General features: G+C 42.2%; 1 protein-coding gene across 3 annotated transcripts in view; it reads left to right on the top strand.

Moving 5' to 3' along the window:
* Window positions 1-16,746, top strand: part of GSDME (gasdermin E) — a 28,241-nt gene extending 11,495 nt beyond the window's left edge. For all 3 annotated transcript variants that reach the window (XM_074837507.1, XM_074837491.1, XM_074837496.1), the window contains 7 exons: window positions 3,969-4,140; window positions 5,146-5,266; window positions 9,636-9,824; window positions 11,816-11,943; window positions 12,060-12,246; window positions 13,784-13,857; window positions 14,675-16,746. In XM_074837507.1, coding sequence (XP_074693608.1) covers window positions 3,969-4,140; window positions 5,146-5,266; window positions 9,636-9,824; window positions 11,816-11,943; window positions 12,060-12,246; window positions 13,784-13,857; window positions 14,675-14,917 — 1,114 coding nt within the window. In that variant the 3' untranslated portion in view covers window positions 14,918-16,746. The remainder of the gene's footprint in view (window positions 1-3,968; window positions 4,141-5,145; window positions 5,267-9,635; window positions 9,825-11,815; window positions 11,944-12,059; window positions 12,247-13,783; window positions 13,858-14,674) is intronic.
* The last annotated feature ends 1,768 nt before the right edge of the window (window positions 16,747-18,514 follow it).

The following is an 18,514-nucleotide window of genomic DNA, read 5'->3' as shown; positions in this document are numbered from 1 at the left end:
ATCTCATTATATTTTATATGGTGTTACTTTTGAGTAGTTCTTCTCAGCTTCTCAAGGTGGGAAGGAGTACAGTGATGTCGTACAGGTCACACGAGATTGTTGAGGGCTCCTATGCAATAGATGGTGAGAGTCACAGTTGTAGAACAGAAATAAAAGCTCTGGAACATGACCTGTAAAATAAAAAAATGCAATGTAATTCGTGTGCTTGCATGCATGTATTCTCAGGGATTTAACTCAACCACCTCTTGTTATTCAGATATATTCATGATATTCAGAGTGTTACGCTAGCAAAGGAGTTCAGCTCTTGCAAAAATACACTCATAGATTCGGCGGCCATTGCCCTGCAATACTTTAAGCCCTGCTCTGATTGTCAAACTTTAACCCTGTTGCATTTTGCTCTTGATGACTACTTACAATGATAATTTAGATAAGCTGGGTATTTGCTTACCTCATGTTGTCTCCTGTTTGAGTTGCTGAGAAGAGCAGAATGTTTTGCCTTCCCCAGGCTGCACCCTAGTAATAACTTGTGATAACTTGTAATAACCCTAGAGTCTAAGGGGTTTTGTGATCGCAAGTTCAGTGCCGGAAGTCTAGAGGAGAGCACTGAACTGTGCTGTCCTAAAAGAAAAGGTATTTGTAGCTGTTGATAAGGGTATGTGTTTTAAAGCTCTGAATCGAGTACTAACTTAGTGGGAAGAGGAGAGTGTTTCTGCCAACTTTACAGTTGAACACATCCCCTGAAGTCCCTTGAATCTTGGGGCTGAGGCAGTGGCCATGTCTCTGCCACACAGGGCAGCTCTGTGCAGAGGACCCTGAGTTACCTCTGAGACACAGTGCCTGTGGGACATCAGGGACCAAAGCAGGGTAGCTCTGTGCCTGATGGTGTTGGTGTTGCTGCGTAGCCTCCAGTGCTGGGGCAGCTCATCCAGCGTGGCCTCAGAAATTTTCTCACTGCACCTCTTCGCAAGTTTACCTCTGTCTTCTGACTGTTTGCCATTCTGCTGTTAGTTCTGCTTCTGAACCTCAGCCAGGAGCGTGAGGGGGTCTGAGCCAGTTCCATCTTGGGCAGAATACCGTAGAAGTAGATGGAAGGTAAAGCCTCTTGAATTACTTTGGTCATTCATTTGTATAGAGTTAAATCATATTCTATATGCTTCTTATGCTATTCAGAAACAGCAAATCTGTTTAATCTGTATTTTTCTACCTTTGATTGTTTTGATTCTTTTGCTCTAACTTTTGGGGATATCTGATGAGTTTGTCATCCTCTAAAGCAGGCAAAAAATACATCCTATGAAAGCAAATGACAAATTGCTTTTGTGCTTCTTCATTGTATTTCTTTCCCTGTGGCTGCTTAGGTTGAATGTTAAAATTGCAAGTTCTTAGTGCATTAATTTCTATTTTCAAGATGTTTAGCACACCTCTTCAGAATCAGAAATAAGTATTGTGAAGTATATGATAGGCTTGATGGTCTGTTATTGTGATAACTAATAGCTCTGGTCTGGCAGACACTTCTAAGAGCAGCGGTGTTTGTGATTGCTTCACATTTCTTCAATTTTTGCTTAATCCAAAGATTCATTGCATTCCAAGCATAAAGCATGGCTTTGCACCAAAAGAAAAAAAGTTATATTAATAATCTCAGGAATGTTTGGGGATGCTTTTCTAGCGGCTGCTGTGTTGCTTCAGAGGTATTTTCTTTCCCTTGTTTAAACAATCAAGTTTAAGGCTTTCAGACAGTTCATTCCAACTGATTGAACTTTCGTATAAGCATGTAACCCTCCAAAGATCAAAAATTGCCTCAGGATATTTTTAATTTAATAAAGAACCAAGCTGACTTCAGACTTATACAGACTGCATAAATCCAAAACTCCAGAATCTAATAAATCTAAAACTTTTTAATTAAAAGTGGAGATATTTCAATTTAAATAAAGCAGAGTCAGACATGTCATTCTGTCATATTTTTGGGGAATTGCCATTTAGCCCCATGAATAGCCATTTACAGTAAAAGGGAGGAGAAAAGGCTGAGTAACTTGAGCCAGGGATAGCAATCTTTTAATCTTCCAACTGTCTTGCTAGAGTTATCTGTTCATAGAAAATATGACATCTCATCTGAGGACCTCCAATGAATATTTTGCAAAAGTATAATATAATTGACACATTTTAATAAATTAAATACAGTTAAGAAGTTGCTTTAACTGTTACCAGACAGTCTGTTAACATCCCAGAAGACAAGGTAGTGAATTTTGTCATCTTTTCTTAGAAAATAGTCCTCTCATACTGTTTCTGGGAGTTCAGTTTGTTTCTTCTGCTTATTCTAAGAAGAACCTAACTTTAGAAATACCTCCAGCAGCATTTAAATGCATGCTGAATTATGTTGTGGAGTAGGGATTAAGATGGAGGCATGGGCTAGAGATTTGAGGTCCCTTCCACAGTTAATTTTTCTTTTGACTGTGACAGTCCTGGTCGTGAATTGTAAATTGTGAGGCTATACCCATGAATAACACGGGAGTTTATAGCAGTTGTTTTTTTTTTTTAATCTCCTCCTGTCCCAAAATCCGTGAAATCTTTTCTGTGTTTTTTTTTGTCCAGCCCTTGAAAGTACTTGGTCAGTGCTGATCCCGCTCAGCCAGTTCAGGGCTTGAGTTCCATAGCAAGGTGTGAGAGTTGGCATCGAGACGTCACTCTCTTAGTGTGCTGTTCGTCCCACCTGAAATTCTGGTGGCTCTGAATTTGGCAGCAGCGTGTCAGGGCACTCCTTTGCCTGGACATGGACCTTCAGAGGCCAAACCAGCATTCCCTGCAGTGGTCGCCTCAAGCTGTCCTAGTCCAGGGTGAGTCTGGACATCAGCACTTGGGCATGAAGGAGCCCATGTCACCTCCCCTGTTGAGAAGCACCTGATGGCACACCTGTGGCAGGTGGAAGGACGTACAGAGGCAGGGCTGACAGGACTAAATGGTGACAAGGAGATAAATGAGACTGAGTTTGGCTAGGTGGCTGGAAAGTGGTAACAATGAACTGTGAGGAGAAGAGACGTGAACAGCTGGTGTCATCTGAGGGTGGAAGATAGCAGAGAGATCGTGTGAAGGGGGGCTGCTGAGCTGGCTGGCTGTGGGACGAGGCTGAGATGATTGAGGAGGGGGAAGAAATGGGACTTGATCTGATCAGGTGAAAGAGAGAAAACCAAGAACTCTTATAGGGAGAAGTGGGACTTGATTACCAAGAGAGAAACTAACCAGACTGGGAGATTGCTTGCTACTTATATTTCCTAACCTCCAGTAGCCTGACTGCAACTTCACTCTTTCTAAGCAGAACTTTGTGATGTGTGGATAATACTGTTATATTATGTATTGTGCTATTATAGGTATTTTTATTGTGTGTGTGCCTACGTAACGTATGCACTAGTGTGCCAGGCTGCAGGGAGTTCATCGTATCGACCATGAGCACAGGTCTTTTGTTTGTATTCCCTGGTGACTTTTTTGGTTAAAATAATTCTTTTGAGCAACGGCTTCAGGATGTGGTCCGTTGACTTACTGACACCGTTTGTGCTAACGTGAGACTCTGAAGAGACCGGTTAGCTGGCATCCCCTGCCATGGCCATGTTAATGTCGGTGTGAGTTCAGAGTAGTAGAGGATTCAGTCCAGTGTCCACAAGCCTGGCTGGTTGTTTTCATATTACTCTGGAAGTTTAAAGTTGTCTTTAGTTCTCCCTTGCTTTTTTTTGCTTAGAAAGTAGCCAGAAAACTGCCACAGTTGCTCAGACAAAGGAATCAAGAATTCAATACATGTGTTGGGACTTATTGTGGAATACAGATATTTACTGCTACCAGATAACAGAAGAGAACAATTTTGAGGAGACTGCTCATACAGAAATCATTGTTATTTTTACAATAAAAGCTTCTTCAAGCAATTAAAAAAATGGTTTTTCTCAATTCTATTATTTACGTTGTTAATGGCATCTTTTCTTTTTCAGAACGATAAATCTAAACAGTAGTTTACTACAACAAGTAATAGAAAGAAAACGTGAAGTGCTGTGCATCTTGCGAGAAAAGATAATAACAACTCAGAAGTGTACAATATCTGAACATATCCAGACAGAAGAAAAAGTCAGCGGTGTGATGGGATGCAGTACAAAAATAGTAAAGGTAAAATTTATTCAAAGTCTGTGAGGAACAGAAAATTTGCAGATTATCTGAGAAGAAATTAAGGTTTCTCCAAACAGATTTCAGAGTATTTTTCATGCTTCCTTAACATGTTGAACTCTCTTCCTTAATGTGTTGAACTCACTGCACTGCTTAGTTGTGCAGCTTCAGAAAGGTAAAATGTTTTTATTCCGTTGCCTCACTGGCAAAAGATACCGTCTTTTAGAGCGAGCCTTGAATGTGAATTCCATCAATACTGTCAAATTGTGATTCAGTTTCTATGTAGATTCCTGCCTACAGCAGAACATAAAACAAACATAACAATTCAGTGAAAGTTGAAGAGCAAAAAGCATTGCTGAAACAAATTTATTTGAAAAGCCAAGTAATCATTCATCAAAAATGTTTGCAGTGTCTACTGATTTTTATTGAGAAGCTGTTTCTTTTCGATCATGGGAGTAGAGATTAACTGCATTATGAGGATATCTGAAAAATTGCCTATGAATTGAGAAGGCATTACCAAAGTCAAAACATATGCTCATTCATTGTAAGTTGGTTTTTTTTAAAGCTGCAGATAAATCACTTCTGTGTACAGGGTGTCTCCAACAGCAGAAATACGGGAGTTGCAGTTCAACAGCCCTCTGTACAAGTGCCACCTTCCTGGTACAGTCTCCAGCTGGGCAAAAGGGGTGTCAGGATAGAAGCGGGCAGGATGCAGAAGTGGGTGCCCTTTTCCTAGTGCCACAGTGTTTTGTGTGTGGCAAAAGCTGCACCTGAAGCTAAACTTTGTGCTAGGACAGGGTAGCTAAGAGTTTGAGAGCTGCTCTTGGCATTGTGCTTCTAGCTTGCTGCTCATCTAGTTCTTTTCATAGATGTCAAATGTAACATGTGCTTTAGTTAGACATCATGGAGGATAAAGCACATTCTTTGTATTTTTTCCCCTTAATTAATTCTGTGTTTAAGCTACACAATAGCTGAATCAGATAAACAGTGAATAAATCTGTCCCCTAGGTTTCAGTGAGTGAAAATGGAAGTATGATGAAGGATTCTAGTGTGATCCTTGAAATTCCTCCTGCAACCACTATTGCCTACGGTGTAATTGAACTGTTCATAAAACGCAGTGGCCAGTTTGGTAAGTACAAGGTTCATTTTCTGTGACATGCAGTACAACTGCAGACAGAGCTGTTTGCTGGGCAATGATCTTTGTATTTCCCTGTGTATGAAGGTGATGATGTTGTGTGGTCTCCATTACCTTCATAGTTATTTGTGCTGTGAAATGCTGCTCTTCTGATTTAGTAATGCTTTTTCAATTGTTCAACTAAATCATAAACTCAGAATAACTTAGGTTTCAGGGGACCACAGGAGGTCATCTAGCTCAAGCCCTAGCTCAGGGCAGGACCAACTTTTGAAGTTTGGTGTAAGTTCAGAGTTAGATTGGATTGCTTGTATCCTTGTCAATTCAAGTTTTTATTATCTCCAGAGATAGAGATTCCATCACCCCTCTAGGCAGCCTGTTCTCATGTTTGACCACCATCATGGTGGACTTTTTTCTTCCTTAATATCTAATGAGAATTCCCCTTTCTTTGTGTTTCCTGTCTTTTGTCCTATCATCGTACAGAAGAGTCTGGCTCTCTCATCTCTTCATGCTTCCATTGGGTAGTTGTAGACAGCAATAAGGTTGTCCCTTAGCAATATTTTCTCCAGGCTGGACAAACCCAGTCTCTCAGCCTCTTCTCATCCACCCCAGCAATCTTGGTGGCTGTTTGCTAGATTGCTCCAGAATGTGAATGTCTGTCTTATACTAGGGAGTCCAAAACTGGACACAACACTCTGAATGCGGTCTCTCAAATTGAAAAATCACTTTCATCGATCCGTTAGCTACACTCTTGTCAGTACAGCCCAGGATGCAGCAAACTTCACTAGCTGCAAAGGCACACTGCTGATCCTCTCAAATTTGTTGTCCAGGTCTTTTTCCACAATTTTGCTTCTAGCTAGCTGGCCCTTGGCTTGTGCTGTTGCCTTCACCTATTGACAGGGAGAATGAACTGAATATAAATAGGCGGTCAACCAGCAGTGTTTAGACAACAGTCGTGCTAAGAAGAGAATTATTCATGAACTATAGGACTGGAATTTAAACTTTTTTGTCTGTTTTGCACTTTCACATACAGATTGTTCTCAGAATGTTGCAGAAATGTCCTTGTCGTGTTTTCTGGTCATGCTTTACTTATTTCAGGTTGAATACTTTCAGGTGTCAAGTTAAAATAAATGTTGAAATGGGCTTTGGGGGGAGTAGTAACTCTGCTCTACAGAATCACCTGGGTTTTTCTTTCTTGTCTATCCTCAGTTAAACTCCCTGACCTAAAGGAGGTTTCAGGGGATGTTATGCAAGAAGGAAAGAAATCAGATGGATTGTGTAGAGCTGGAAGTTGGAAAGGACTTATGTGGAGAGAAACAGGAGATACATTGAAGAAATAATTGAAGTGCAGTTGAGATTTGAATCCAGAATGCACTTTATTTGGATAAGAAATGTGGAAGATACTGTCCATCATTCTCCTTCAGCTGACTTCTGATCTTAAGGAAGTCTGTAGGTTCAGGAATATAAGTGAATATCATGTAACCTGTAAAAACATTTCTGAAGTGTGGTATTGCTCTGACATAGACTGAACGCAGAGATACACCAGAGGGCATTGACTTCATGGGCATAATAGAACTGTAATTCAGAGTAATCGGGTGTAGTTAAGGCTATCTGACTACATAGATGTACAGCTGATAGTCTACTTATGTGATTTCTAGATGGAAGTTCTTATGTCCTGCTAGCTGATAATACATGGGTCTTGTTAATGATCTGTATTTCTCTGTTCTTTTTCCACTTTTTTTTTTCATATTTAATGTTATTACAAAGCACAGCTTGTTTCATGTTTTATCTCAAACAACCTATGTCTTACTGCTTTTTTTCAGTTTGTGCTATCTTTCCTTGCCTGAGTGTCATTGAGAAGGTAAAGTGGAGGAGCTAACAACAATATTAGGGATTTGCCAGCAAGAATAAGTCGGGTAGAGCCTACCCTTTGACTTAATGTCTGAGCAGTGATCAGTGTCTGTTTATGGAAATAAAAGTAGCTTTTGAAGTTAAATCTAGAGACTAATGTAGTCTTTTCACATGAGACTGAAAGAGACCAGTAGCAGGTGTAGCATAATGGGGTTCTCTTCACAGATAATTATGGAAGACGGTGCATGTAAGATTTTGGTTTTTTGTTTCTTTTCCTTTGCCACTGACAGTGCTTGAGTTATTCTGTAAGGAAAAATGGTATGTAAACATTCTTAAAAATGTTCTGGCTAATATGACTGGACATTCTTGGACACTTCTATAAATTAAAAAAAAAAAAAAAAAGAAAAAAAGGTCTAATCCTTTTCTAATTCCTTTACACTAATGTTTTCCTGTAATCATTCTGTTTTATTTCTACAGGCTAATTTTCCACTACCCTGTTAAAGGCTTTGCAGTTTTGTGTCCCTAAAGTTTCACTGCAAGTCCCCTTGTTCTTGCTTTATAAAACAGGAGGTGTAGTAGCATCCGGCTGATTTGCTCTGTTCTGTTCATTCCTACATATATGTGCTATATATATGCTTTCTCTTAAATGTCTGTAAATTAAACAGTCCTAAGCTTTTCAGCTTCTCCCCACAAAGGAGTCTCTTTGCCTTTGATTGATTTCATTTATCATCTCTGGTTTTCTTCCATCTTTGTTAATGTTTCTGAATAACTGACAAGATCTAACTGCACTAGTGGAGGTTTGTCATTGATGGATGTAATAGAATTCAATAGAGAAGGTATCACGGTGTTATGTATATTCTTTCATTCACTTATTTTCCCTTTTTTTTAAAAAGTATGTCAAAATTAATGAGATACAAAATTAATTAACAGTCCTATTAATACAAAAATTTCAGAGTCCTGTATTTTTCTCTGAATTGAGTCCTGTTACAAGATTTAACAGTACGGTCTGTGTCTCTTAACTTTTCACATGATGTTGTGTATTGATTTCCCTTATTAGCAGCATTCTGCCTTAGAAAGGCAGGTAGTTTATTTGCACTATCTTCCTCCTTCAGGGTTCTTGTGGAAGCCTTGTTATTATCAATGAAAGTAATGTGAGCATGTTGACCTTATGATGCCTTAGCTGCTGTCCAGAGTCTTGTTGCTTTGGGAAGTTCTTTAATTTGTGTTAATAGCTTTCTGCTCCTCTGTAGCTCAGTCTTCTCTGTGAAGGGTTATGCAGGCATAAAGGTCTCTGTCATCTTTCGTTCTCTGTGGCAGAGATTTCTTGGTCTGCTCTCCCTTTGAAAAAGCTTTTTGCTGATGAAGTGCTCTCCGTGCTTTCTCATCTGCTTTGAATGCCCTTAATTTGGTGAGACAGACTCTTACAACTGCAGGAAGGTTATATTTAGGTTTTGTGCCTGGTACATCTGAGCACTGTGCTTGATTAGTTACCTTCCCCCCCTTGTGCTATCAGGTATTACTTTAAAATTTAGTTCCTCTTGCTAGCCTGCCTGTGTTCTCCTCAGACCTGCTGCAGAGTGCCAGGGGTACAGTTTCAAATCTTGCATTTGAGCCAATAAAAGATGATTAAAATAATACATAGGGCTTTGATTATATTCTGCACCTTTGGAGCATAATATTGGGCACATGAGGACAGAACTTGATACTCCAGATTTCTCAGCATAACTCTGACAAAAGCTCCCTGCGTACCTTCCAGGAGTCCCTTAGCTTCATCAAGTTGGGTGGATTGGGGTGGCAGGAAGTCTGCAGTCCCATTTGGGTGAGGTAGGCCAGTGCTTCTCATGAAGATGAAGCAGAAAGGGTAATTCAGCCAGGGTGTGTTACTGTCTGCACAGAGTTATTGCAGAGAGACAGCATCTATTGCAGAGTGATCCTGTTAGTGAACCGGCTGGGTGAAGTCCTTCAGAGACTTCGAAAAGCCTCCTATTTTCTCTTCATCTGGAGAACTTGAGGATGGCCGTGTCTTGACTGAGAAGGAGGAGTCTATGACTGCCATGACCAGAAGCAGCTCTGTGAGGGGCTCTGAGTTCTTACGAATCTCAGAAAGTGCTTTCATGTGTCTCCATCATGAGTGGGTTCTGTAGCCTGCATTACAGCACATCTCTTAATTGGTAGAAAATGTGAAGAATTCATACCTGCATCTCTTGTATGCAGCACTCAGGTTTACAGTGAGAAGTTTTCATGTTATTTGCTATCTACATTAATTCACATGAGCTGGTGCCACACTTGGTAGCTGCACCACAGAACCTTTGTGCGCGCTGTACCAACCGTCAGGGCTGCAGTAATGCTCAATAATTCACATGCGTAGCAACCACTGGCGTTCTTCCCATCTAGAAGAGGCGAGACATGGAAAAATCACATGCGAGAACACTAGACACTATAAGCTAGCATCTCATTCGGTAATTGCTTGTCTATTTTATTAATATTTTTTTTTAAATTGAATTTCTCATTACAGAATTCTGTCTGCTGGATGAACAGCAAGGAGGTTTTGAAAAGGAAAGCACAGAAGGCCCAACTTATCCCTACTCAGCACTATTCAGAGATACTTTGTTTCTCTATCAGCCAGATGCTGTTGATAATGAGACGTACTCTGGGGCTAAAAACCTCATTCCCAGTGATGCTTCTTTAAGTGTATTGAAACAAGGTATTACCAGAAATGCTTTATACAATTACACTACAGTGAGTTAAGCAACATGATAGGAGGAAATAATCTGGTAGAATAGTATATTAGAAATTATGTTAGTTCATTTTAATAGCCCTTATCAGGAACTCTTAGGGGAATGCACTGAAAGAATAGAAAAATTTACTTCAGCAATAGGTATACGCAGGGGACTGTTCCCTAGGAACATCCTGAATCCCGTTGTCATAAATATGATCTTAGGAAATCAGGTTTTTATGCCAGTTCTGTTACATTCCAGATAAGCTCCATAAGATTAGTGATGATTTATGCTTTCATTCAGAAAGGGTCACTGAAAATATTTTTTCATGATTTGGAAAATACTGTCAGTAAAGCTTCTCTGTTAAAGTTTATTTTAAGTCTCAAAAATTAGAGACATCTCACCCGCCTTCAGTTAGCCTCATTATTTTCTGAGAAGCGTTATAGAAATCTTTGGTATCCACTAAGGCTGAAGAAAATAAAATGTGATTTAAATGGAAGTTTGCACATTGGTATAATGAACCAGGCACAACTTACTGTAGGGATGTGGAAGGAAGGGGCAGGATTGTCACCAGCAGAATAAAAAAGGGGAAAACAAATCAAGGTCTCAGAACATGCTTTACTTTTCCTCAGTTCTCGGTAGAGTTTTTACAGCTTGTTCTAACAATGAACATCACTTTTGTTATCTCTAAATTTCTCCCTTTGTGTTCATGGCTGTTCATTAGACTAACTGTGACCAAAATACGTATTTGTTGTCCTGAAATAAAGTCTGTCATTCTCCGGTGTAGACTTGTTTGAAAAGAATAACCATGTCTCCACGTGTATATAAAAACCACTTTATTTGTGAAAGAATGGTATGCCACTGTTTTGTTTTTTGTTTTAGCTTGACATACCTTTGTGCCTTTCCTGCTTAAAAGGCTTGGAGGCTTCTTTTAATTAAATTAGGCTGAATTGTCTTTTGGAAAAAACTAAGAAAATTGTTTCTACTAAAGCAATTTAAAGTAGGTTTCCTCTTCTGTTATTTGTATAGACAGGCATATGATTGCATCAGGTACAAAACATATCTGCCTGTGGCTGAGCTTTTTTTTTTTTTTCCTTCCCCCCAGTGAATCAATTTTTAGATACAAAAGGCATGTTTAAAGAGAGCTTGTTTCTTGACCGGAGTGGCATGAAGGGAAGTTTCTTTTAAAGAAGGCTAATAATGCTTGCATGCCCGTATTTTTGGAGTGTGGAAAACCACGTTCCAACCTTCCAGTTGTCATTATTGACTTGAAAACTTATTTTCTTTTAGCAAAGTGGTAATTTGATGTCATAAAAGACTTTGGTTTTGTGTCGTAGTTGAATTGTGGAGAAAGAATTGCAGTGAACTCTCTTGTACTTCTGTTGTATCTATTGTAATGGATTCAATATTTCAACCAAGAAGAGATTTTTGTCCTGATATTCGTAATAAGTCTTTTTAGGTCAACAGTGAAGCGGTGTAATACTTTGATGCACTTGATGAAATATGAGTACAATAACAATTTAGCATCACAGTAGGAACTTTTAATTCTGTGTGTGGACTTATACCATTGACTGTAATTCCTATTAACCCACAGATTAAGAAGTAAGGTTATGAGCAGAACTCTCATTCTGCCTTATAAATCAACATTCTCTGGAGATGAATTTTCAAGTGAAAAACTTAATATATGGTTAGTTCAGTTAGTATTAAAATACTGACTTCTAAAGTATTAAAAATACTGAACACCGAATGTTGATCCTTGGTAGCTGTTCTTCTTTCTTATAGTTTTTATTGATGCTTCATTGGCTCATTAGGGAAATATAATCAGATGTGCTCCAGCCTTGCATTATAACTCGTGCTGATGGAAATTGGGATGTCAAGATAAATGAGCTTATAAAACACATAGCAAAGATGTTAACTGTTTTTACTGGTGTTTGTGTAGAAATACTTAGTTTTACTTTTTACTGCTTTCTTGGGAAAGATCTGTCACGGTTGAAGACTCAGTTCCAGCCGTTTGTGAAGCTGCCGGAATACAAGCAAAGAGCTTTATATAAAACCCTTTGTGAACTCTTGCTCCATGAAGAAATGGTAACTGCCCTGGAGGACGTGGTAAGATGAAGAAACTTTTGCTTGCTTCCTAAAAGTAATTTCAGGATAGAGCTAGCATTCTCTTTTGCTTGAGCTTTTCTATTTTTGAGAAGTTTTATTTATTTTTTTGCTTCCAGTTAGATGATATCTGCACAGGAGACAAGCCAGATCTGAAGGAGTTAAAACCTGCACAACAACGAGACCTCCGTGACTTCTTGCAGCTCTTAGGGTGCAGTTTACAGAGTGAGCTGTTGTTGCAGAAATACCAGCCTCAGGATGAAAAACTCCTTTCAACTGCTCACCTCCTCATCAGTGCTATCGCTGGTATGTTGTGAATGAAGAGAAGAGCCCTTTTTTTAAATTTTCCTTTTAGAAGCTCCCTCTGTGTTAAGGCATTTATGGCTCTTTTTGAGCAGTTGGTGAGCTGAGTGAACATAATTTGTTCTGTTCCTTTTTATGGGTTTCGTATACCATGCTTAGCATTCCTGGCTGTGAATTAAATTCAGCCCTCAATCACTGACAGATTTGGCTTGTAAAATACACATTCCCCCGAGATTGCTCAACTCTGCTTTCTGCTGAGTGTGGGCATTTCCAGTTTAGCAGCTAATTTCTGTTCTTAGTGGATACCAGAGTTCTTCCCCCCTGAATGCTGAGAATTACAAATTAGGTGTTGCCTTCAGTGTAACAGCATTTATTGTTGAGGTGCAAACTATATTTAGCAAAAATGAATTTAACGTAGAGACACTGCAATTAGAGGGTTGTTTTGAAGCTGCTGGAAAAGGCGATTAAACATAAATGTCAATAAAATGCCATGCTTACAATCTAGTTGGCACCACAGTGTTAATTAAAAGCTACCTGCAAAGTCCAAGACAGACTCCTTCCTGGCTTTTTCTCCTCTCTCTTGTATATAAAGAATTTACTGACATTAAGATAACGAAGGGAAGTCCAGTGTGGTATTAGTTAGATGTGGCACTGTGCAGCAGAATGTCGCTGTGCATCCATGTACGCACAGTACCCAGGTAGGAAAGCTTAACTCATTTGCAGAGACAGAAAAGAAATAGAAAACAGAAACCTGCTGATGTGGTAACACTTGTCAGATGCTATTAGCAGCAGAGCACAGGTAATTGAGTGTTGCATTATCACCTGGCTTTGGACATAATGCCTGCTGCTAATGTCCAGGCGTAAATGTAGCTGGATCGAGAATCAAAAGCTGGTTTGTGCCTGTTGCTTCTGTGAGGAACTACAGCCTTGAGTTACAGAGTTGAAGGGCACCACAGGGATCATTTAGTTCATCTCGCTGCCCCAAGGCAGTCTCAGCTATGTCATTCCTCTCAAATTGTGTTTTTGCAGAAGTCAGCATCTCTCATAGATTTTGAGAGCGGACGTTCTTGTTTTTTTCAAGGCCTAAGCCATTCATCCAGCCTGCAGACTCGGAGTGAACACTGGAGAGATACTTGGGGAGGAGAAGAGAATGATGGGGAGGAAATTCCCTTTCCTATGAGCTGCCTTTTTTCAAGGTCGGGGACAGTCTGTGTGGGGCTACTGTGTGTGTACCTACTGCCTATCCCATTTTATTCTGCACTCTGGGAAGCAGACAGGAAAGGGCTGGATCAGCCTTTTCCAAATGTCCAGCAGAGCACTTCTGACAACTGTCCTCAGGACTGAATTGCTTTGGTCTCCAGTGTCCATTTCACGAGGTGCTGTACCTGCAGATGGGCTTCAAAAATGCAGCTCATCTGTCTTTGCTCAGCAGGAGAACCCCATAACAGAGCTCACTGTTAACAAAAGTCCCCGTTCCAGCAGCCAGCCTCGTGCAATGCTCACTGGAAACAATTTTTTCCTTTTAATGTTTCCTTCACAGAGCTGCCTGATTACACTCTTGTCCTGCTGCGTGCCTGCTGTGATCTTCAGGTTGTTGCAGCATTGTGTTGTTTGGTGAGTAATCAAAATGTGGCTGTGTAGCATGTGGGCCCCAGCAGCACTAATGACTGTGTTCTCTGCCTTACTGTGTTTCTCACCCAATAATAAAGATGTCAAGCTCCAGTGCAAATTTCAGCTTGTAGGCATTGCTTAGGCAAGGTCAGAGTCTGACAGTGGCAAACAATGCAGGTAATTTACTGCAGGTGGATCCCTAATGTCTAAAACATTTCTGTATTTGGGAGATTTCATGGGATATGAGCAAAAAAGATTCTAACTTAAACTCAAATTTTAATTTACTAATAGTCTCACTAGCCTGTTTTAAAGTCTCAGTAACCACCTGCCCTTGGGAAACAGAAATTTCACTTTGGCAGCAGCAGTGCTTGGGCCTTGGCAAATTCTGAAGTTCCAAAACTCTGAGGCCATTCATTGAGACTGCTGAAGGAATGGGGCAGGGGTTCTTTTAAGCTTTTTAAGCTCACTGACAAAAATAATAGTAACAACCTTTAAATATGTTGGAGGCAAGGGGGGTGCTACTGTTTGCTCAGAGTAAAAGTGAGAGATAAGTATGATCTGCAGCGAGAGAAGTTGGACTGGGGGAAAGGATGTGGTAGGAGAGATGTTTCTCCTTAAAGGGTGCCAGAGAGCTTTGGTTCTGGATGAGTCCATTGTACTTGTGAAGGCCAAGAGCAAAGGGAATCTTGCCCTTTTGCCATTGCCTTGTAAGCTTGCCAGTGGTTTTGTAAGAGGGAGCTGAGCTGTGCGATGGCAGGAACAGCACTGCTTGGAAAACCTTTTTAATGTCTCTGTCTTTTGCTCTCTCTCATGAATACAGCCCAACATTGCTTCGGCTGATGGCAGTGTGGCGCTGAGCAGTCCTTTGGTGGCTACTCTCACGGACAGAGGAAGATTTGATGTCGTGCAAAGGCTGTTTGCTTCATCAGGCATTAATTTGGAAATGACAGAGTCTTCTGTAAAAGCTGTAACTATGAAAGATCCTACATTCTTCCCACTTGTCCTTTATGTTGCACTGTATGGATTTTATGCTTTGGGTGGGAATGCACAGGAGCTTTGCTGAGTACCCACTTACTGCTGTAGCCTCTTCTTTCTTCTGTAGCTCTGCAGCGTAGCGTTGGTGTGTCTGTGCTAGCAGTGGAGCCGCTCAGTTGAGCACTTAGGGCAGCCCAGCAGGGGGTTCTGGGGGTCAGGGTGGGCTCGGTGTGCCTGGGGTGAGCACTCAGCGCTGCCGTTGGTGTGCTGCTGCTCTGCGGCTTCCCTAAGGTAGCTATGGATGTCTGCAGTGGAAAATACATAAATAAGGGATGAAGGGGAGGAATTAAAAAAGAAGCCTGGAACAGAAATTGAACATAGCTATTCTGGTAGTTGTCAGATCTGCAGGGCAGTAGAAGCCTGATTGCTTGCATTAATATGCGTGGGAGAAAACTGTGAAGTACAAAGTGCTTTTTGTAAGCAAGTGAACAAGCAGGCTGTGGAAAGCCGGGGCTCTGCAACGCAGTAAATGTTTTGCTCGTTTGAGACTTGATGTGCAGGATGCCTGCGCTCCGGAGCAAGTGGAATGGAGGGCTCTCAAAGAGGTACTTGATTAGGTTTTCATTTATTAAGTGTAGTTTGGCTTTACGGATGTGAACTGCACACTGCAGGAAATAAAAAAAACCTCTTCTTCAAGCACTAAGACCACCTTAAGGGTTTATGCCTCTGTACAGCATTTCTGTTTTCTACTGAGTTTTTATTCACCTTAGCAAGTTCCAGCTGTTTAAATTGCATTCTGAATTTTCTCTTTGAGGTACAGTGATGCCTCTTGATGTGTGCACATGAAATGTCCCTGCTGCACTCCACAAAAATGATCATTTTACCCGTATGACGTTTCAGGTGCAGATGTTTTGCTTGTTTCTTTGACTAACAGCAAAGTGTTAGTAAAGCACTTCATGCTTTGAACTATTTTGCCTTTTTTTCCATTATAATTTTTTGTAATCATGTGGATGGAACAGAAATGCAGCAAAGATCACTGTAAATATGGGCTTGGGCAGATGATGTTCCAGTTAAGCAGAATATGGGTGTTTTCAGATAAGGGCTGTGAGATGGCTGATAGACAAACCAGCAGGCACCTGTGTGTGTGTCTGTGCAGGGAGTGATCAGTAACCAGGCCCTGCAGCTTGCTAGTGGGTAGGAGTCCTGGCGTCAGTTTTCTGCTCTATTCCCACATGGTCTGGAGCAGATGATTGTCAGAGAGCTCTTTAAAAACTCCTGTCAGTTAAGCTTTCCCTGAGGAAGTGGACTTTGCAAAGAAGCGCCGTGGTCCCTTTCCGTGCCCTGAGAGCGCAGGGTAGCCTTGCATGCGGAGCCGTTGGCGTTTCTGTGTCTCATCTGTCAAGTGAAGCTGATGGTGTTGCCTGAGCCTTGCCCTGGTGTGTGTGGGAACGTCCTTTTGGAGGATGGAAGCGTGTTACTCTGCTTCTGGGAGTGATGTGTGTTTGTAAATGGGAAAGTTGTCTTTTGCCAATCACTACTCAAAAGTTGCCTCTGTAACTAATTTATCCAAAACTTCTATTAAATGTTATGTCAAAACAACAGAACAACTTCTAACCTCGTGCATGTAATTTCCATTGTTGTTCTTTTGGGGATTCCAGTCCAGTCCTTGGCCCTGGAAGGCGGGGTGCACACAGATGGCAGGTGGCTGTGGGCAGCCCCGCAGTGCCGCTCTCCCTCTGCTCTGCTCTTCCTTGCAGAGTGTTGGCGTAGCCCTCGTGTGCGCTGTATTGCGTAACAGCTTTCAGGGTGTGCGTGCTGCATCATGTATGTCGGAGAGGGGATTTGTTTAAAGAGGGGAAAAAGCCAAACCCAAATGCTAGGTGTTCTATAGAAACATCATTAAAGGAAGAAAAAGGTTTTGTTTGTTTCCTGCTGTTTTGCTTCCAGATGTAGATTAGTCTTCTGCTTCAGCTAAATCCACTGGACAGGTTCAAGCTGAGGAGTGTAAAGGCTGCTGACAAAGCCAAGGTGAGGGCAGCTGCGGGGCTGGCAGTGTTTATGGTACTGGGGAGCCGTGGCAGCTCCACAACGCCACCGGTGGTAACTAGAGCTCTGTTACAGAGTCCTGCTGCTTGTCAGACAGATGGGAGCTCCAGGAAATGTCTCGTGAGGCACCAGCACTGCGGGCTGTGTTTGTGTGCGATACCCACCTCCTGCGCAGGCCTAGCACCCGCGCCCTGCCCCTGGGAAGGGGGCAGACGCCCAGAAAGGAGGGTTGTGGGAGCAGCAGCACCAGGGCTTCTGCTCCGGGGGGACAGAGCCAGGAGTCGGGGCAGCCTTGGACTCGCACAATGTGAGAGACGCTTGGGCAAACAGCGGCGAGCCCCGGGCCCCCCAGCGTCCTGCTGCTTCCCGCTCGTCACGGCGGCCGCTGGGTCTCTTGGCTCCTTGCTTCACCTGCTGCCGTACTTCGAGGACTAATCAGGGTTGTCTGCAGAAGTCAGTGGTTGCCCTTCAGTCTTGGCTTTGTCCTTTTACATGCTCTTTGTGGAGGAGTTTCCCAGCTTTCCCCCCTTTGGCAGCACTTCTGTGACCACAGAAGCACCTCCAGACTCACAGACAGCCCACAGTGGCTGTTTTGGAAGTGAGTGAGCAGCACCACTGGGGGGAAAAAAAGAAACACTAAGGCAGGTTATATGTATGTTCATCATGTTCTCTCCAGTTCCTTCTTCCACGCTCTTGAAAGCAGGATCCTTAGTCACATTAATACTAAAAATAGCTGAGTGGGATATGAAGATCCAAGGGAACAGCAGAAGCAGCGTATCTCTCTCGAAGTAACTCTTGTCAGCCCTTCCCTAAGCTGAATGAGAACAGCCTCCGCAGGGACCCAGCCTGAGCTGCACTGATCCAAATTAATTCAGAATCCCCTTTAGAAGAGCTGGATGTGCACCCACTACATCTTAGATGAAACACGATTTCTTGTGACAGGCTGGCCACGTACAGAAAATGCTTTTTCAAGGTTAGATGGGGCCTTCCCTAGAAAGCAGAGGTGGTAAAAGGGCTGTAGGGTCCTTCAGAGAAGGTTGGAGCTCGTCTCCTAAAAGGTTTGATTTTGCACCCTGACTTCCCTCCCAAAAATGCTGCTTCCCTTTGCTAAGCTGCTGCCTTCCGCAGGAGGAAGAGGGAAGAAACCACACCTTTGCAACAGCACGGGGCCAGGACTGGGGAAGATGAGGTCAGCAGCCTCTTCTCATGCATGTGGGATCTCCAGGGACCAGCAGGCTTGGCCTTGCTCCCAGTAGCCAACACTGGCCTCGTACAAGTGGCCATCCCGAGGCCTTGGGGCTTTTGTGCACCGGCTGGTTACAGTCGGGCCTGGGAGGAGGACTGCCCTAATGCTGCAGTGCTCCAAAAATAAGGAGCCCAAATGCAGCAACACTGACATTTAGAGGATGGCTGAGGAGGCCCCGAGGGCTCTATATGTTGAAGGGGGATTCAGCACATTCGGGAACACCGAGCTCACCAAGACCAACTGCAGAGTTGCTTTTCTGCACATAGAGCACTACGTGAGACCCACACACGCTGCACAAGCAGCACGTGAGCACTGTGATACCTAAAAAGAACCCAAAGCAGAGCAAGAGCACAAAGCCCAGTCTGTGCAGATGGATTGATTGGTGTCGGATTT

This window comes from Strix aluco, chromosome 1 (assembly GCF_031877795.1).
Source record: "Strix aluco isolate bStrAlu1 chromosome 1, bStrAlu1.hap1, whole genome shotgun sequence".
NCBI classification, from domain to species: Eukaryota; Metazoa; Chordata; class Aves; order Strigiformes; family Strigidae; genus Strix; species Strix aluco.
This window is presented reverse-complemented; position numbering and strand designations above follow the sequence as displayed.